Below are 17,654 nucleotides of genomic sequence, written 5' to 3'. Positions count from 1 at the left end.
TAGCGTAATCTTCGGCGCCCCGCCTCCCTCCTTCGGCAATGTCCGCCTCTGCTCGGCTCCACGTCGGCCATTTCCGTGCGCGCCCGCTGGGGCTCGGCTCCCTCCGCCTCGCTTCGGCCGTCTCCGTCCATCGCTCGGCTCCCCTTCGGCAATGTCCGCCTCCGCTCGGCTCCACGTCGGCCATTTCCGTGCGCGCCCGCTGGGGCTCGGCTCCCTCCGCCTCCCTTCGGCCGTCTCCGTCCCCCGCTCGGCTCCCCTTCGGCTCTTTCCGTGCGTGCCCGCCGGGGTTCGGCTCCCTCCGCCTCCCTTCGGCCGTCTCCGCCGCCGCTCGGCTCCCCTTCGGCCATTTCCGGCCGTTTCCGCCGCCCGCGCGGGGCGCTGGCTCGGCGCGGCTGCGTGCCCGGCGGGCGCCATTTTGTGTGCCTGGCCGCGGAGCGCGGGGCCGCGCCGTGCGCCCCCCCGTACAGTGACTGTGCCCCGTGTGCCCCCCATGGCCGTGGAGAGCCCGAGTGCCCCCCCCGCCGCCTCCCCCCCCAGCCCGCACTCCGCCCCCCCTTCTCCGTCCGGCCACCGCCACGACAGCGGCAGCCGCGGCCCGCCCCGCCCGCCGCCGCAGCTCCTCCGCCACGGCCCGGACGAAAGGTCCAGTAACCGCCTCTCCCGAGCGCCTGGCTGTCCGTGTGTCCGTCCGGCCCGCGGACCAGGTTTGGGGGGGGCGGGGGGCACGGAGCCGGGGCCCCGGGCAGCCAGACGGGACGGGCCTGAGGCAGGGGGCGGGGGGGCCGGGGCCTGTAGGGAACGCAGGGGCAAGGGGGGTATGAGACAGGGGCCTATAGGGAATGAGGGGGTTGTGGGGCAGGGGCCTCTATGGGGCAGGGACGGGGGGGTATGAGACAGGAGCCTATAGGGAATGAGGGGGTTATGGGGCAGGGGCCTCTATGGGGCAGGGGAGTAATGAGACAGGGGCCTCTATGGGGCAGGGGAGTAATGAGACAGGGGCCTCTATGGGGCAGGGACGGGGGGGGTATGGGACAGGAGCCTATAGGGAATGAGGGGGCAAGGGGGTTATGGGGCAGGGCCCTCTATGGGGCAGGGACGGGGGGGTATGGGACAGGAGCCTATAGGGAATGAGGGAGTTATGGGGCAGGGGCCTCTATGGGGCAGAGGGGCTATGGGGCAGGGACGGGGGGGTATGGATAGGGGCATATAGGGAACGCAGGGGCAAGGGGGTTATGGGGCAGAGGGCCTATGGGGCAGGGGGTTGAGACTGGCCTATGGGGCAGGGACGGGGGGGTATGGATAGGGGCATATAGGGAACGCAGGGGCAAGGGGGTTATGGGGCAGGGGGTTGAGACTGGCCTATGGGGTAGGGACAGGGGGTATGGGATAGGGGCATATAGGGAACGCAGGGGCAAGGGGGTTATGGGGCAGAGGCCTATATGGGACAGGGGGGCTATGGGACAGGGGCCTGCGGGGTAGGGGCAGGGGAGTAATGGGAAAGGAGTTTATATGGGATGCAGGGGCAAGGGGGTTATGGGGTGGGGGCCTGTGGGGTAGGTGCAGCGGGGTTATGGGATAGGAGCCTATAGGGAACGTGGGGGCAGAGGCCTATATGGGACAGGGGCTTGTGGGGTAGGGACAGAGGAGTTATGGGATAGGAGCCTATATGGGACGCAGGGGCAAGGGGGTTATGGCGTGGGGGCCTGAATGGGACAAGGACAGGGAGGTACGGGACGGGGAGATATAGGACAGGGCCTGGCCGGGCTTGTGATGGGGCTGGGGGCAGGGTTCTGGGATGGATCTGGGGCAGGGGAGGGGGAGCCTAGAGTAGTTTGGGGGCAGGATCCCGTGGGGTGGAATGCCTGGGGCAGGGCCATGGGGGAGGGAAACATTAGGGAGAGAGGGTAACCTGCGGGACAGGTTCTAAGCTCAGTCAGGGGCAGGACCCTGGAAAAGGTTTGTATATTGGGTGTCCCTGGGGGAGGGGTTATCATAGGTCACAGGGGAAGGGGGAACTTGAGGAGCAGGGCTTGAGATCTGTCTGGGAGCAGGATCCTGTGGGAGGAACATCAAGGGTTTGGGGTGGGGAATCACAGAGGAAGAAAGGAACAAACAAGAAGTGGGGGTAGGGCAGACAGTAGCTGAGGGGGGCAGACGTAGGGGCTCTGGGAGAAGGAAGGGAGCAGTGGGGAAGGGCTTATGTTCCTAAGGATAGGGTAGGTAGCTGCCAAGACTTGGTGAGGAGTGAAGCTGGTGGCACCGGGGGCAACAAAAGGCTCCGAAGGGGGGGTGTGGGCCATTTGTGGTCTCCCAACTTTTGGAGGGGTTAAGAAAATGCTTTGTGGACTCCTTAGTGAGGCCTTGGACGCCATAGACCAGCTGGGCCGTTCTGGCCTCATTAATGTCCCCTTTGTTCTCAGCTGCTTCATAGACCCCTGCAGGTTTCTTGGGGGCTTTGAGGAGTGTTAAGTGTGGGCAGGAAGATATCTGTGATGTAATGAGAGGTGTGTAGTAACATGGGACGTGTTGGGCAGTAATAGCCCTTGTCTCCCCACTCCCTACCCATTTTTATAGAGAGACTTCCTCCCACAGTGGGAATCCCCCAGTCTATCTAGGTACTGAAAGGTGGATAGTTCCTTAGAAAAACCCTCTCTCCTCTTGTCCCCAGAGATGTTTGTGAAACACCTTTCCCTTGCCAAAGAAACATAAGTGCAACTGTTCCCTTTGTTAGGATGAGCACTTGCTATCATTTGAAAAAGTAGAGCCAGAGAGCATTGTACAGTGCACAAAAATAAACAGCTTAATTATGTATGTTTGAGAGAGAGTGTTGCTCCCCTTCCCCTTCCCCTTCCCCTAAGGAGGCAGTTGTGTATTTCAGAGAGCTGCTTGTATGTATTAGTGTGCCTTCCTCTTTAAGGAGTTCTGTATTTCATGTGATGCAGGGGTTGGGGTGGTAAGTATTCTCTTTTATTGAATAATTCAATTATACGTTTTCCTTTCTTTTCCCCACCACTAAAAAAAAAAGTCCCGAGACCATGGTTTTAGACATGTAAGAAATGAGTTAATACAGTATGTTTACAAACCAAGCAGAATTCTTCCCATTTGTGTTGACTTTTAGATTCATGCATCCCACAGATGTGAACTACAAAAAGTCACAAAAGCACACAGTTTTCTCCCAGAATATGTCTGCTGTGACGTTTAAATGGCATGGGTACCTGAGCAAAAGGTCATCTGGCTCAAATCCCTTGATTCCGTCTAGACCTAGGATGCGGATCCCTTTCTTTGTTTGCAAACTCCATCCTCATTCCATTATGTGGAAAGCAGGCAGATTGCCCCTCAGCACAAGTCTGTTCATAAAGCAGAAAGTATGTTAAAAATATTTGGTAACCAACTCACAAGTGTGCAAAAAAAAATTGTGGCAAAAGAAATCACTGTTTCCCAAATGTCATCACACATTTCCCCAACCCCTATCCACAACGTATGTTACAATTGCTACCAGAGAAGTTTGTGCAGGACAAATAGTGATGTACAGTATAAGCACACCCTTTATAGGAATCTGTTTGACAGTGTCCTAGTTTCTCGTCTGTGTTTCCATGAGCCCTTTGTTTGTCCAGCATATTATAATGAAAAATTCATATGAGTTTGTTTCTCACAACATGAAATAAATTAGCTCATGTATCCACTTCCCAACCCCCTCCCACCCCCCCAAAAAAAGAATCTTAGTCATTCCTTTTGTCCTTCATATTGAACAAAAACACACATAATGTCCTGGAGTATTCCATCCAGTTTACATTTTTCTTACATGGAAAAGACAACATTAGTTTCTTAAAAGCACACACAAGTATATTTATGTGGAGTTGTGTTGCTCAGTTCCCTCTTGTTTACTCTTCTGCTGCAAAAAAATTGGAAATTTGTATACATTTGTTAGAAGGCGTCAGCTATAAAACATCATGAACACGCGTAATCCATTGTCAAAGACTAGTGGAGGATGTTTTTTAATTACAAATGTTGGTGCATTATAAAGGGACTTCCACGACTGAGTGAAATTGGAGGGGGGGGGGGTGTCCAAAACTGCAGTTCTACTTGTGTTATTCCTTTTGGTTTTTATTTTAGATGTGTTTTATAATGGGACCTTTCCCCCTCATATCCTACCTCTGACAGCTTACTTTTGCCATGAAGTCATAGGGATTGAAATGTCTCTTTGGTCAATGGGCCAGGGCCAGAGCTGGAAAAGGTTTACATATCTGGCTAAGCTGTTTCTAGCCCTGACAGTTCACGAGATGTGGGACCTGACAGTATGGATTTCTCCTTATTTGTTAAAGCCATATTTTTTGTTACAACATATTCATATTGTTAAACCTCTCAGTTGTTTCACAAACTGTAAGTACAAATCTTTATGCTTTCATAATAGATCCCTTTCCAAGCAAAATCTGAAAGACTTTTTGAGTCTTAGAAACTGCTGATGTCATCAGTCAGTAGTAGACTGTGTCTACTGTCAGTAGGAGCTAGAATGGCCAAAGGCAGTCAAGAAACTAGATATTTGGTGGGGGAGAATCTTATACCAATTTTCCCTTTATTTGGGCTAATGTAGTGCCACTTCTTCATAGAAATAGGAATTATTCTAGAATCAGAAGCAGTAGGATCCTAAACTGCCAAGTTTTGTGCAATTGTTGAGAGATTTCACAAATTGAATGTTCAGGGTTTGGCATTTTTAAATGTTGGTAAAGGAAGTGACAGTCTTTTAAAGTTTTCTTCTGATTATAGTCCTGCATTTTCAGTTCTGCCATGACCATAATCCAGCATTCAAGACCCTGACTCCAGTCATGCAAACGTGTAGACATGGGTTTAACGTCTCTTCCATAAGCAGGCTCATGGAAATCAATGGAATTGCTTATTGTAGTAAGTTCAGCACATGTCTAAATGTTTGTTAATATTTTTGGTTACTTCCAGTTGATTTAAGGCAAAGATTTCTAGTTTTAGTAGTCCTTGAAATAGCCACTAATATGTCAGGTGAGAATTGGAGTGAAGGTAGATGAAGCGAGATGGTATTTGGAATGATTTAGTCTCATCTAGTATCTTGTAACCTGCCAGGACTAGAAGTGAAGAGCATGCCCCTTAGGAAATACAACAGCATATATTCCAAACCTCTGCTTCACAAAATACCAGCCTTGCAAACTAGTGTTGAGCCTTAGGTCTAGCAGTAATTTATGGCCTTGGTTGAGAAGTGACTAAACCAAATCCCAGACCCCAGATCAGTAGTCCTTTTCAATAGCGTTGTTATGCTTCTGGGTTTGTGACATCAGTCTAGTGCTGTGGCAGTGCCTGGACTGTCAAACGGTGTTATGACTTCACAGGGAGGGAAGGAGCCAACTCTCTAAACACAAATGACTTCAGTAGTTTGTAATCAGGGCAAATACATGCTGAGAGAGAGCTGGGTTACATTTTAAAGCCGTGTTTAAACATTTCCCTGGTATAAAAGTCCCTTCAAAATAGAAAAGAAAAGCAGTACAGGAAGTCCCCGGGTTACGTACAAGATAGGGACCGTAGGTTTGTTCTTAAGTTGAATTTGTATGTAAGTCGGAACTGGTACATATTGTAGGGGAAACTCTAGCCAAACATTTCTCCAGAGCTCAGTTTTATTCTCCCACACCTCACTTCCCTCAGTCCTGCAGACCAGGGAGACGCGGAGCGGCTTTTCTCGCCGTGGAGGACGCAGGCGGCGGGACCGTGGCGCATCTCTGCGGTCTGCTGGGGTGGGGGGGGCGCAGCTAGTGCGTGGTTGCCTCACCCCGTTTGTAAGTAGGGATCCGATGTAAGTCGGATCCATTTAACCCGGGGACTGCCTGTAGTTTGTAACTTGGTTACAAATTGAGAGTCAGTGAGTGAGACCCCAGTTAACGAATGACCGCAGTTGATGTTCCAGATTGAAAACAAGACCTTGAATGGAAGGTAGCTTGCCAAAAAGGCTGAGACATTTAGAATGGAATTTCTGCCCCAACCTGAATGGTTCTGTATGTAACACAGTACCCTGTATTCTTGAGACCACATCAGTTTGCACAGCAAATATTCTCTTGGTTTCTCAGTTGACCTTTTCACACGGTTGCCATCTTGAGATAAAATCCAAGATGGCAACATTGTGAAGGAGGAGAGAAGAGGCAGGCTTTTACCCAGTTCCATTTTTGGCCTCAGGTTTGTACTGTGTCTCTCCAGGTTTTAAGTGCTCTAAAAGTATTTTTATTGAGAGACATAGGAGTCCGAATCCTGTTGAGAGAGAGAGACATACCGGTAATTCTCTGTGGATTCTGTTGAAAATCCCATCTTTAATGTATAGATGTCCCATCCATCCAGGCCTTTAATGGCCTTTATGGAAATCAGGCAATAACCTAAGCCAGTGTGCAGTAAAATGAGCTACAGAGCATCATAAACCAGCAAAGGATCCTGACACTGTTCCACATTCTGCCAAACCAGAAAGCAACCTTTTCAACTTTGTTCAGAAAGATTCTATGGCTGCACCATGGCATGATTGAAAACTTGTTCTCTCTTCCCACTCCCTCAGGTCAGCTCTTTATCAACTTTCTTGCCAGTTTTCAGTTTTCATTCTTCTTTTCGCTGATTTTGTTGTGAACTTTTTCTCCCCTATGGAATGTGCTGTAAAAATATCAGATTATTAATAGAAAACAAAATTCAGCTGGAAGCCTCCTGATCCTACGTTTTTTTGAGGGAGAAGAAAGATGTTTATCCCAAGGCAGTGTGCTGTACTTCTAGCTAGGGTTTCATATATTAGAAGTTAATATTTCATGATTGTGTGATGAGATCTCGCAGACTTGTCAGTCCAGTACACTTCTTGTTAAGCTGTGTTGGTGGTTCATTTTCAAATAGAGCACCCCCTCTATTACTTTGAAAAGATGCATTTTCTCCACATTTTGTGCATTCCATTATGCTGACCTCAGTTACCTTGCAGCCATTTTTCTTCGTTCATTAACTCTCAGGTTTTGTAGTCTGTGGATCTGCAGCACTAAAACAGATAGTGCTGTACATCAGATTTCATGCTTAACTGCACCTGTTGTGCAAATAACTGTTGTACAAAGGAAGGTTTTCTGCAGTTGTCTGACACTTACATATTGGTCACCATCCTAACTCTCCTCCCCCGTAACAAATACTTTGGATAAAGCTGTTTTTTATAACTATAAATAAAATACTCCCAAGTGCATGTTTTGTAGCAGATAGGTTTATAGAGCAATTTTTTTCCCTTTTGGTCATACAGACTTCCTTCTCTTCCCTTTCCAGCTCCCACAGATAATAAAACCACTTGTTTCCATATGAAGCCAGTAGATGACGGCGTGTTTTTCTGGACCAACTTTCCTGGCTGTGATGAGCAAAATAATTATAAAATCTTTAGCATAACTAGTAAATTATTTCAGTTGTAGCTGTCAGGTATTTTCACTGTGCAAAATGTTCTCATCATTTGTCCATTTCACATGAGTTTTTCCAAGTTCAGACAAGTCTTTTTAGTTAAGTTAAATGGTGCTTTGTTAATATTTAGCCCTTAATTTTTCTTAGCCATTTTGATTTATTTTTAAAAATCTTGTTTTGTTTTTAGTAGACACGTTTGCATAGTAGAAATGCAATTGTTGCATAAAACCTTGTTGATTCCTATAGTCACGTGAAACAGAAGTTATTGTTAAAACAGAGTAAAAATTAATATACGGGGCAGGGGATTTAGTAAGCTCACAAGCGCAAGATTATTCTGATCATTTTCTAAATAGCAACAATTTCTCCCATTATTTGGAGATGGGTATGAATAACATTTTTGTTCTCTCTGCTGTCACATGAGAGAGTTCACCTTTATGACACAGCGTGTGCTTGAGGTGGCAGCTGGTTCATAGTACCATGTTTAGGTCATTATTATGATTGTGATGTCATAAATATAGTACGATAGATAAAATTCAGCATTCTGCTAAGATAGCAGCATACACTGTACCGGAGACAGCCCTTGATAGAAAAAAGTGTGAAGTGACTATAGGAAGGCCACAAGATGGGTACACACTTAGTAAAGGATTTTCCCACAGTCAGCGTTCTCTGCAAATATGTTAGCCACTTAACCAACGTGGCTTCTTTATTGTATAACCACAGTGAATGTAAATGGTGAGCTAGCTTCTGAAATTGGCACAGCCTTGTCACTTGTAATAATTTTTATTCACACTTTTTAATTCATAACTTTAATCACCCTCTCTTTCAGATGCCCCTTCGCTATCATACACCAGATTTCAGAGTCTGGCGTTAGTTTCTATTTCATTTGTGTGGAAACCCAAAATCAAAGTAAATGGTGAAATCTTATTAGGCTCTCAAGAGTCCTTCTGTCCAAAGAGCTCAAAGCATTTTCCAGACACTAACGAATTAACCCACATACTTTCTCTCGGCGGTAGGCATTATAATTCCCATGTTATAGACCAGGAAATCCAAGTTAAGAGATCAAATGATGGGACCAAAGCAATTAAAATAAGTCACCGCCAGAGCCAGAGTTAAGGAATCCAGGAATGTATGGCTCCCTGCCCCCCCCCCCCATGATGGGCACTAGGATGTGTCACCTTTCCCAAGATTTTGCTTGATGTCTAAACATTTGTGGATAAGTGATTTTTATAGGCTGTCATATTCTTTTGAAGAATTGTATAATGACGAGGTAACTTGTATCATCAGAATTATGGCTGTTTAGAGTCCCAGCAAACTGTTTTACAAATTGCCTACCAGTAGCCCCAAGCTTTTACACGTACAGGTTGTCCTCTTGTTTTTCTAGAACAGGCTGACAGCTTCTTTCCTCCAAACTTCGCCTAGATCAGAGTGATTCAAGCAGAGCTGAAGATCTGTGTACTTTACTCGACAAAAATGACGGCTGCGGCTGGGCATTGCAGTTAGGGGGATTGCCACATGATGTTGATAGGAGCACTTGTTCTTGTTTAAAGCCAACAGGGAAGGTAGGAAATTAAGAGCAACCTTGCAAAGCCCAGTTGTCAGGAGCAATTGAAGCAGAGCGACGCTCATGGGAATAATCTTTTCTCCCTTGGACAATAGCATGCATTCCAAACCATCTGTTGAGTGAATTTACCGTACCACAACAGGCCTGTAAAACGGTGGGTCAGCAGCAGTTGCCATAGGAGAATATTGATCTAAGTAGCCTGCTCAGTTTGTTTGTTTTTCCCACAACATAGTTTGAGCTAATTTTTTGTACTATATCCAGCTACGCACTGGACACTGCTAGGCTGCTGTTAATTCTGCTACCAACCTACCTACTGGCAAGATGGGGTGCGCGTTGGCTTATGTCAGCATTACAGTGGTGCAGCTATGCCACAGTACATTTCTAGTGTAGACGTACTCCAAGTGTCTTGAAGCCCAATGCTGTGTGGTCAGTGCAGGATTATTCCTTTTAGTACTTTTTTCCTGCATCATTCTCCCATCTGATTGTAAATGTCTCAAATAATGAGTTTCCATTGCTTTGGAGAGGCGAGTGTAAAAGTTTAAATATGGGTTCCTTCCTTTGTGAAGCTACCGTTTTCAGTTGGTTCCAACCCCATGAAAACATGGCTCTTCTAGTCCAGGGTCAATTTTTCTGTTTCCTAGAAGGGCTGAGATTCACTAGTGTCCTAAGTCCCTTGTGATAGCAGGGAATCAGTTATGGAGGATTCTAACAAATAGTGCCTTCTCAGTGCTACAGAGAAAGATGAAAACCAACTAGCCACTCGCCAAATATAATGTGAGAACTCAGGGGTTCTTGCCTTCTCTCAGCCTGCTCTAAAGGGAGGAAAATCTTTCATGTTCTTTGTTTTGCATTTTATTGGTTGTCAGGCGTGTGTGTTAGATTTTGGAAGTGTTTCATTGGAAATCATAACTGGGTTAGATATGGTAGAAATGTAGCCGTGTTAGTCTGGTGCAGCTGAAACAAAAAACAGGACTGCGTAGCACTTTAAAGACTAAAAAGATGGTTTAATAGGTGATGAGATTTCGTGGGCCAGACCCACGTGAAAGCTCATCACCTATTAAACCATCTTGTTAGTCTTTAAAGTGCTACACAGTCCTGTTTTTTGGGTTAGATATGGTGACCTTAGAGGGCTTTTGTTTTAAACTACAGGTTGAACCTCTCTAGTCTGGTACCCTCAGGACCTGTGTGGTGAGAATTTGCCGAACCACAGGAGATCAGTAGTATCTAGCAGCATTACCAGCCCTGTCACTGCTTCCTGGGCTCTGAGAAAATATTTAGGGGTAAATCAGAGCTAAATAATAGCACAGAACACTGAGAACCAGGACTGATGGCTGTAAACAAACTTTATGGGACCATGGGAAACTTGGTAAGTGGTCTCAGAGGGGTAGTCATGTTATTTGTAACTTTAGAAACAATGAGTGGTCCTATGGCACCTTAGAGACTAACAAAAATATATAGTATCATAAGCTTTTGTGGGTAAACCCTACTTCATCAGATGGTTTTACCCACGAAAGATGATGATATTATATATTTTTGTTAGTCTTTTAGGTGCTACAGGACTGCCCACAGTAAGTAGACATGCAGCTAACTAAAATCGTGCCGGACTAGAGAGGTTGAACCTGTAGTAGCAAATCACAGTTTGTTGGGGGCTGGAGAAAGGGCTGTTGGACACCCGGTATTGTGCTGAAGCCTTATTTTAGATTCCGAGTAGGGATGCAATCGTGTAGTCAATTCACCAGTTATCTGATAAGCAAAAGCTTATAGGTTAATGCTATAGACTGCATAAATTTCCTTCCCCTGCTACCCCAAGGGGAGCTGGTTTTTAAAGTGGCTCTCCTCGTGGACCAGCTCCCGCCTGGCACCCCGCGCAGAGTGGCAGGGGGCTCCTCGGGAGCGGGTCCAGAGCGCACTGGCTGTCAGCCCCGCCTCTGGGGACCTTAGAATAGTCAACTAACCAATAAGAATTCATGAGGTTACTTGACTATTCAACCTCCCTAATATTTATCCTCCCTAATTCCGAAGTGGCAGAGGTAATTGCAGAGATGAAGGGAAATGGCCACTGGAAGGGGAAATTACAGTTATTTTACTTGTTTTCTTATCAACTTAATACATTTATCATTTGACTGGTTGACGTTTAGTCTGCTGGTGCTTACCTTTCAAATTGGACATGCTTGCAGGGATTGTGGTTGTGGTGCAGTAGAGAGATAGTACAGCAGCAAGCCTGAAAATAACCAGCCCGCTGTTAACACCTCGCAAATGCAAACCGAAACGGGCTGGAACTTTGGAGCCGAGTCGGATCCAGAGTGTTTGATCTCTGAGGGATTGGAGCTGGTTTCCATCCAGTCCAGGCAGATGATGACCAAACGTTATCTTAACTGTTCTGAGTTTGCAGGGTTTTAGTCCGTTCAAAATAACTTCAGATGTGTTAACTGCATTACTCACTGTCTGGGAGACACTGGATTGTGGATGGGGGCTACCTGGCTGAGACTCAGCTTAGACAAGGCTGGGATGTTGTTGGTCAGATTTCTGAATTTACCAGAGGAGACGGAAAGGATTATTTCTGTCCCTTCAAGATGTGTGTGCGCCTTTGGTTGCTCTGCTGTGTCACCAGTCTGGGGGTGAGACACCCCCACTTGCTGTTAGAAGATCAAGTAGCAGCTAGAACCGTTTGGGCCTTTTTCCATCAACTGGTCACGAGGAAGTGGTGCGGGTTCCTTTCAGATGCAGACTGCCGCTGTTTTGTCTGCCTTCGAAATTTGTCTGCCGCCGTGGTGCGGATGCTTCTTAAATCTGTTGGGAAACCACAGCTGCTGTGGAATTGGCTGGCTTGCTTGTTAATCAGTGTTTATTTCTGGGAGCACGCGAGAGCTGTGCTGCGTGACCTACCCTAGCTGCATGCTGAATTTTGGGTTGATTTTAAGACTTTAGTTTTGACGTATAGGGCTGTAACTAGTCTAAGATCTCCCTGTCTACGAGATGCGTCTGCCCCATGACTCTGTCACAGGCCAAGAGAGGCATCTGAGCTGGAGTTCCATCAGTACAGACTAGAGGGGGTTTTTATTAAGGCCTTGGGAACTCGCATTTTCCCCAGTCCATATTAACCTAGGGATGTATTACAGTTCCTTTCTGTGGGTCCCCTTCTCCCTCCCCCCCCCCCAGCCTTGCAGGGAGGCTGGTGTTGAGCAGGGCTTGTGGTGATGGGGCATGCTAGCATGGGGATCAATTGCTATTCACATAATGACTGGGTTACTTGATATAATCTGGGGGTATTGATTAGTCTGTTCACTTATGTAATGTAGAGATTTCCAAGGGCATCCAGAGTCGGCCAGGCCAGGCCTGTGTGTGACAGGTCAGATGCCCTTTTACCCTTTGTGAAATCCAGATAAAGCAATCCCTGAGCTACAAACAGACCTGGCTCCATGCTTGCAGTCTCAGCAAGGGAGGTTGAATGACTGGTCTCATCTCTAGGTGGAAAGGCTGAAGCACATTAGCAGGGAACAGTGGGGAGAGAGGAATTTTGCACAGTTGCTGCTGATCCTAACCTGCAACTAAAGGCATGGTTTTGGTTTCAGTTTCCAGGGCTGTCAATCTTAGCATCTTTCAACAGCAGTGCAGTTAATGGGAGACGCTCCTGTAGAGACCAAAGATTAATGTTCTAAATGCTCCTTCCGTTTGAATTCTTTTGTTAGTCTATAAAGTGCTACCGGACCATTTGTTGTTTTTTTCTGTAACAGACTAACTCGGCTACCCCCTGAAGCTCCTAAGCAATGCCACTGTTATTATTGTGCTTTGCCTTTATCAAAGAGGGAGGAGGAGAGCTTGTAACGGGTTTTAGACTGTACTCTCATCAGGTAGGGACAGTGCCTTCCCAGATGTCTACAGGGACGGCTTTGCCGCCAGGTCCTGTAGCCCATGCAGAGTTGCCAGGAAGGGAGGCGTTAGAAGGAAAGTTTCGCTTCATTGCAGTACCCCCGTTACTAAGACATTTGAGGGAAGGGTTGCCCTTAAATTGGTGGCATATGTACCCTGTTCTCCAGACTCAGAGATAATATTCCGTCCATTCGTCTTACTCAGAACCATTTTAAATACAGAATTGAACAGTATCTATTGCTTGTGTCAGAGCATAGAAAAAATGGAAGATCAGAGCAGGATTAAGAACATGAGAATTCGTAGGATTTGGGAAGGGGTGAGCGATACTAAAAGACAATTCGGGAACTACTTGCCCCTATACTTGCTTTGTAAATTTGATCTTTTGTGAACTTGGAGAAAGCTTTGCTTACCCAAACCCCAGTAATTCTTAACTGAATGTGACTAGAAAATCCTCTCAGGAAATTTCAGACCTGAGTTTGTTTTATCTCCTGATGACTGTAGTTATGTGTGAACCTTGATAAGTAAATCCAAAATTAAGAGATCAATTACATTTTCTTCAGGCAGCATTCTTACTTGAAAATGAGTGCTCAAACAGCTATTCTTTCCAAGCCAAAGTCAAGCTAATTATAGATTAAGTTTTTTGATTGATTTTTTTAATTTACACACAAACATTTTTTTAGATCGTAAGAAGTCGCCTGTTTACATCTCCCTGAAGAAGAGCTAGATGCTTCTACAGTATGTGATTTGCTGGATCGAATGTAATAATTAGGAAGGAAAACAGGAACAATGGGGATTCAGTTATCATTTGTTTTATTTTTATCTTCAGGAGGACCAAATAGCTTGCATATTGCATATGGCCCTTTAACTCTAAGACTGCTATTGAATTTGTGATAATGCTCTCTAATATTTGAAGCGGTAATTTTGCAATCTCTGCTACCATGTGCTCAGTAGATTTATAGGCGTCCACTTTTTAAAAATCAGCATCGATGTAATCAGTTAAATAGCAGCGGTCTCTCTTCTCTGTATTTAACTGGGGACTGTGGTTTGAGGCGTAGTTGTGTGTATAGAGCAAGGTGGGCAATAATTTTTGACGGGGGCCACTCCAAGATTTGGGAAAGTGGTTGAGGGCTGCACTCTTCCATGATATTAATGGAGGAGGTGCAGGGTCTGGGGTGGAGGTTGGGTGCAGAAGGGAGCTTGGGGTAAGGGATTGTGGTGCAGGAGGGAGAGTGGGGTCTGGGAGGAAGTTTGGGTGAAGGAAACAGTTGTGATCTAGGGCAGGGGACTAGGGTGCAGGAGTTTGGGTTGTAACCCAGGGTAGGAGGGGATTATGATCTGGGGCAGGGGGTTGGGGTGCCAGATCTGGGAGGGGGCATGGGGTCAGAGGTTTTGGATATGTTGAGTGGTTGGGGAAGGGAGGAGCTGGGATGCCAGAGGCTGGCTCTGGCCAGGAGACTTACCAGCCTGCAGCCCAACCTGCCTGCCTGCAGAGTTAAATGCTTGCAGAGCTTAACCCGTTTCTCAGCCTGCCTGCCCCACACCTGCACAGGCTGCAGGGCCGTGTGCTTATGTGAATAACTGAGCCGGAGGGGAGGGGGGCATGGTGCTTTGTGTGCTGCCTGTTGTTCAAACAGGCAGCTCCCATTGGCCAGTTTCTGGCCAGAAGCCGGCCAATGGGATTGTGCTGGGGCCGGGGGCAGTGCCTGAAGCCTTCCCCCCTTCCCTCCGGGCTCACAGTTTTGATAGAGAAACGGCCCCGCAGCTGCTTTTCTGAGCAGTGTGTGGTGCAGGTAGGGGCCTGGTGAGGGGAGAGAGTGTGAGTGAGTGAGATTTGAATTAGGGATGAAACTGGTTAACCATCTACCCGGTGGGGGCTGGAGCAGCAAGGGCTGCTCCAGCCCCCCAGGGCCCGCCACGGACAGAGGGAGCTCCAGCCTGGCTGGGCTGGAGCGGTCCCCCCACCCCCGCCCCCGTTTAATCAGGTAGCTGGTTAAACATACCAGTTAACTAATTACATGGGATTTTCCATCCCTCATTGGAACAGGCTCTGCTTGTATGTTTCTTTCTACTGAAAGGGGTTTTTCCAAAATGCCTGTGTTTTGTAACGCGACACAGATTGATAACAAAGTCAGTTGTCACAGATGTCTCGGACCATTTGGGGCTAGTGTCACCTTTTAGGTTAGAAAACCCCAAGACGTCCAGCTGGCTTGAGTGCCAGGTGTGATTTCGTCAGAGTGAAATGCCAATGTGGGTGTTTGCTTTGCAGGGAGGATGGGGAGCTGGAAGAAGGAGAGCTGGAGGACGATGGGGGAGAGGAGCCCCAAAATGCCTCTGAATCGCACGAGAGGGGCCGGAAAGAGAAGGGAGAGAAGCACCACAGTGACTCGGATGAAGAAAAAGCTCATCGGCGGATGAAACGCAAGAGGAGGAAAGAGAGGGAGAGGGAGAAAGAGAAAAGAAGAGCGAAAAAGAAAAGGAAATCCAAGCACAAAGTAAGTAAACAAACCTCCGGGTCCTTCTAGTCCTGCCGGGAGTGGTAGCACGGCTCACCTGTCACTATCCTACATGTCCAGTGAGTGCAATGGCTGTGTTTACATACCTTGTAGAGAACATGTGAGCTGTAGTCTCCCTGCATTGGGCCTTGCCAGAAGGATGGAGTTTATCGTTATGGCACTGTGTGGTGCCTTGAACCACATCTGTAATGGAATACGTGCTTCCCGTCAGGGGGGTAACAGTAAACAAATGGTGGGGAGGCAAAAGGTACCCTAGTAAGGCTTCTCTCTCCTTTTTCTGTTGGCATAGATCAGTGGGTGCAATGGAAAGGAAAAACGGTTTCATTTGGGAAACTAAGTCTCTGCACCTGAGACTAGTATGTGGCCAATTAAAATATCTGGCTTGTGCAGTCAAAGCTGTTTGAGAGCTCTCAGCGAACACAGGGTGCAATATGATCTGCTTTCATTAGAAACAGACGAAACAAACTGGTAACGTTCCCAGCTTGGGTAGAATCTACATTGAAGTTTTGAAATACACTCGAAGCCTCTCGCATTATCAGTCGTCAATTCAAGGGATGCTGTCAAGCCGGAATCTGAGTTACCTTAGGAAAGACTCGTTTCTATTGTGTGTGACAGGCCAGATGCCTGGCCACAAAGTTGGAATTCAAGCTTAGCGTGTAAGAGCCCCTGTACTAAAATGTGTTTGCCTTGCCGTGCAGCGCCATGCGTCTTCCAGTGATGACTTCTCTGACTACAGCGATGACTCAGACTTCAGCCCCAGTGAGAAGGGGCACCGGAAGTACAGGGACTACAGCCCTCCTTACCCTCCTGTAAGTATGTGCGATCAGACGCTTGTAGAAAAGCTGCTCTCTCCTGCACTGAGTTGTGGGCTTTGCACCCTGAGACCTGTCTGGCTCCATGCAGGGGCTGAAGTCTCTTCTGTGTCTCAGTTGTTTTTTCCATGACTTCAAAAAATTCAGTCCTTGCGTCACATGTCCCCTTTGCCCTTCCCTTGTCAACATGACACAAGCGCTTCCCAGCACAGAGCAGGTGAAAAGGAGCAAATCAATGCATTGCCGCATGCAGCTGTTAAACTAGTTATTAGGAACTCAGCATGAAGCAGGTTTGGTTTTCTTTCAGGACCAAGGGCCACTGAAGCCTCCTGGCGATGCCTTCTTCAGGGGGGCCTCCCTGTTCCGAGGCTTTCACCCTGTAGAGTAGAAGCTGTAAGGAGAGAGGTGGCTTGAGTGTAGCTTTCCGTGTGTCCTGGCTCCATTACACCCCCTCCAGCAGCACGTTGTATATACAGTCTCCATGAGGAGCTTGTCTGGAGGCCCTGGGAAAAGGCTGCCAGGGACCAGATGCATGGTGGATAGAAAATGAAATCACAAGGGGGATGGAGCATTGAGGCTCAGGGATAAAGATTGTTCTACTTCCTCCCTTCCTTGGCGAGTCTGGAAAGGGGGCCACACCGGGCTTCAGCACCACCATGCGTGTCCAACCTGATCCCTCCTTACAGACCCTTTGTCCATCTGCTTTCTCAGCCTCACCAGCAGTATCAGTCCTCTCACAGCGCCCCCATGCCAAAGAAGAGCTACTCCAAGATGGAGAGCAAGAATTACAACATGTACGAAGATTATGAGAACGAGGCTTATGGCGAATACGAGGGGGAGGAAGAGGAAGACATGGGGAAAGAAGAGTATGACGACTTCGCAAAAGAGCTGAACCAGTACCGGAGAGCCAAGGAGGGCTCACACCGGGGACGAGGTATGGCTGCCATTGTCAACCTGCTTCCCAGGCCACACTGCTTTTCTGTTCAGCACCTCAGAACACCTTCGCTTATTACAGTTGACGGTCAGTCCCCGTGCCGTTGGATGTTGTGCCCACTCTGAGCCTTTGGGAGAGCAGAGGTCTCTTACGAGGCTCCAGTTGCAAGGGCAGGGCCTAAATAACCCCTTAGTGCCGCAGAGTGAGTCCCAAAGAGCCATTTCTTCACATTTTACTCTGCGGGCAAAGGTCAGACCCCTTTTTTGTTGCTTTAAGGTACATTCGTTCTCATGTCTAGATAGATTTAAAAGAACAAGTGAGGTCTAGAATAGTGTGTCCTTAATGTGCAGAGAAAACAAAGTCAGGATGATACGACAAGTCCGATTTCATCCTGCTAAAGTATATGGCGAGTAGATGCTGAAGCATAGCACGTCCAGCATGAAGGAGGAAACTCTGCGTGCCGGACTTGCACTGCATTCACACAGCTACTTTACAACATTTACATCTTAGCCGCTTTACCGGAAGTTGCTTTAGGATATTAAAAAGCACTG

The 17,654-nt window shown here is 47.3% G+C and overlaps 1 protein-coding gene across 5 annotated transcripts in view; it reads left to right on the top strand.

Moving 5' to 3' along the window:
- The first annotated feature begins 434 nt into the window (after window positions 1-434).
- The window catches only part of ZC3H4 (zinc finger CCCH-type containing 4), a 29,467-nt gene continuing 12,247 nt past the window's right edge, over window positions 435-17,654 (top strand). Inside the window, exons 1-4 of one of the 5 annotated variants that reach the window (XM_075915526.1) lie at window positions 435-642; window positions 15,111-15,336; window positions 16,056-16,166; window positions 16,881-17,103. In XM_075915526.1, the coding sequence (XP_075771641.1) occupies window positions 491-642; window positions 15,111-15,336; window positions 16,056-16,166; window positions 16,881-17,103 (712 nt within the window). In that variant the 5' untranslated portion in view covers window positions 435-490. Of the gene's footprint in view, window positions 643-684; window positions 705-2,149; window positions 2,954-4,937; window positions 8,146-10,018; window positions 13,580-15,110; window positions 15,337-16,055; window positions 16,167-16,880; window positions 17,104-17,654 lie in introns of those variants that run through there. The other 4 variants (XM_075915527.1, XM_014573960.3, XM_025185054.2 and 1 more) reach the window with 4 other exon arrangements.

The sequence above is a fragment of the Pelodiscus sinensis genome, unplaced genomic scaffold, assembly GCF_049634645.1.
Source record: "Pelodiscus sinensis isolate JC-2024 unplaced genomic scaffold, ASM4963464v1 ctg34, whole genome shotgun sequence".
Classification (NCBI taxonomy): domain Eukaryota; kingdom Metazoa; phylum Chordata; order Testudines; family Trionychidae; genus Pelodiscus; species Pelodiscus sinensis.
The sequence above is the reverse complement of the archived record's forward strand: the minus strand, read 5'-3'. Positions and strand labels throughout refer to the sequence as shown.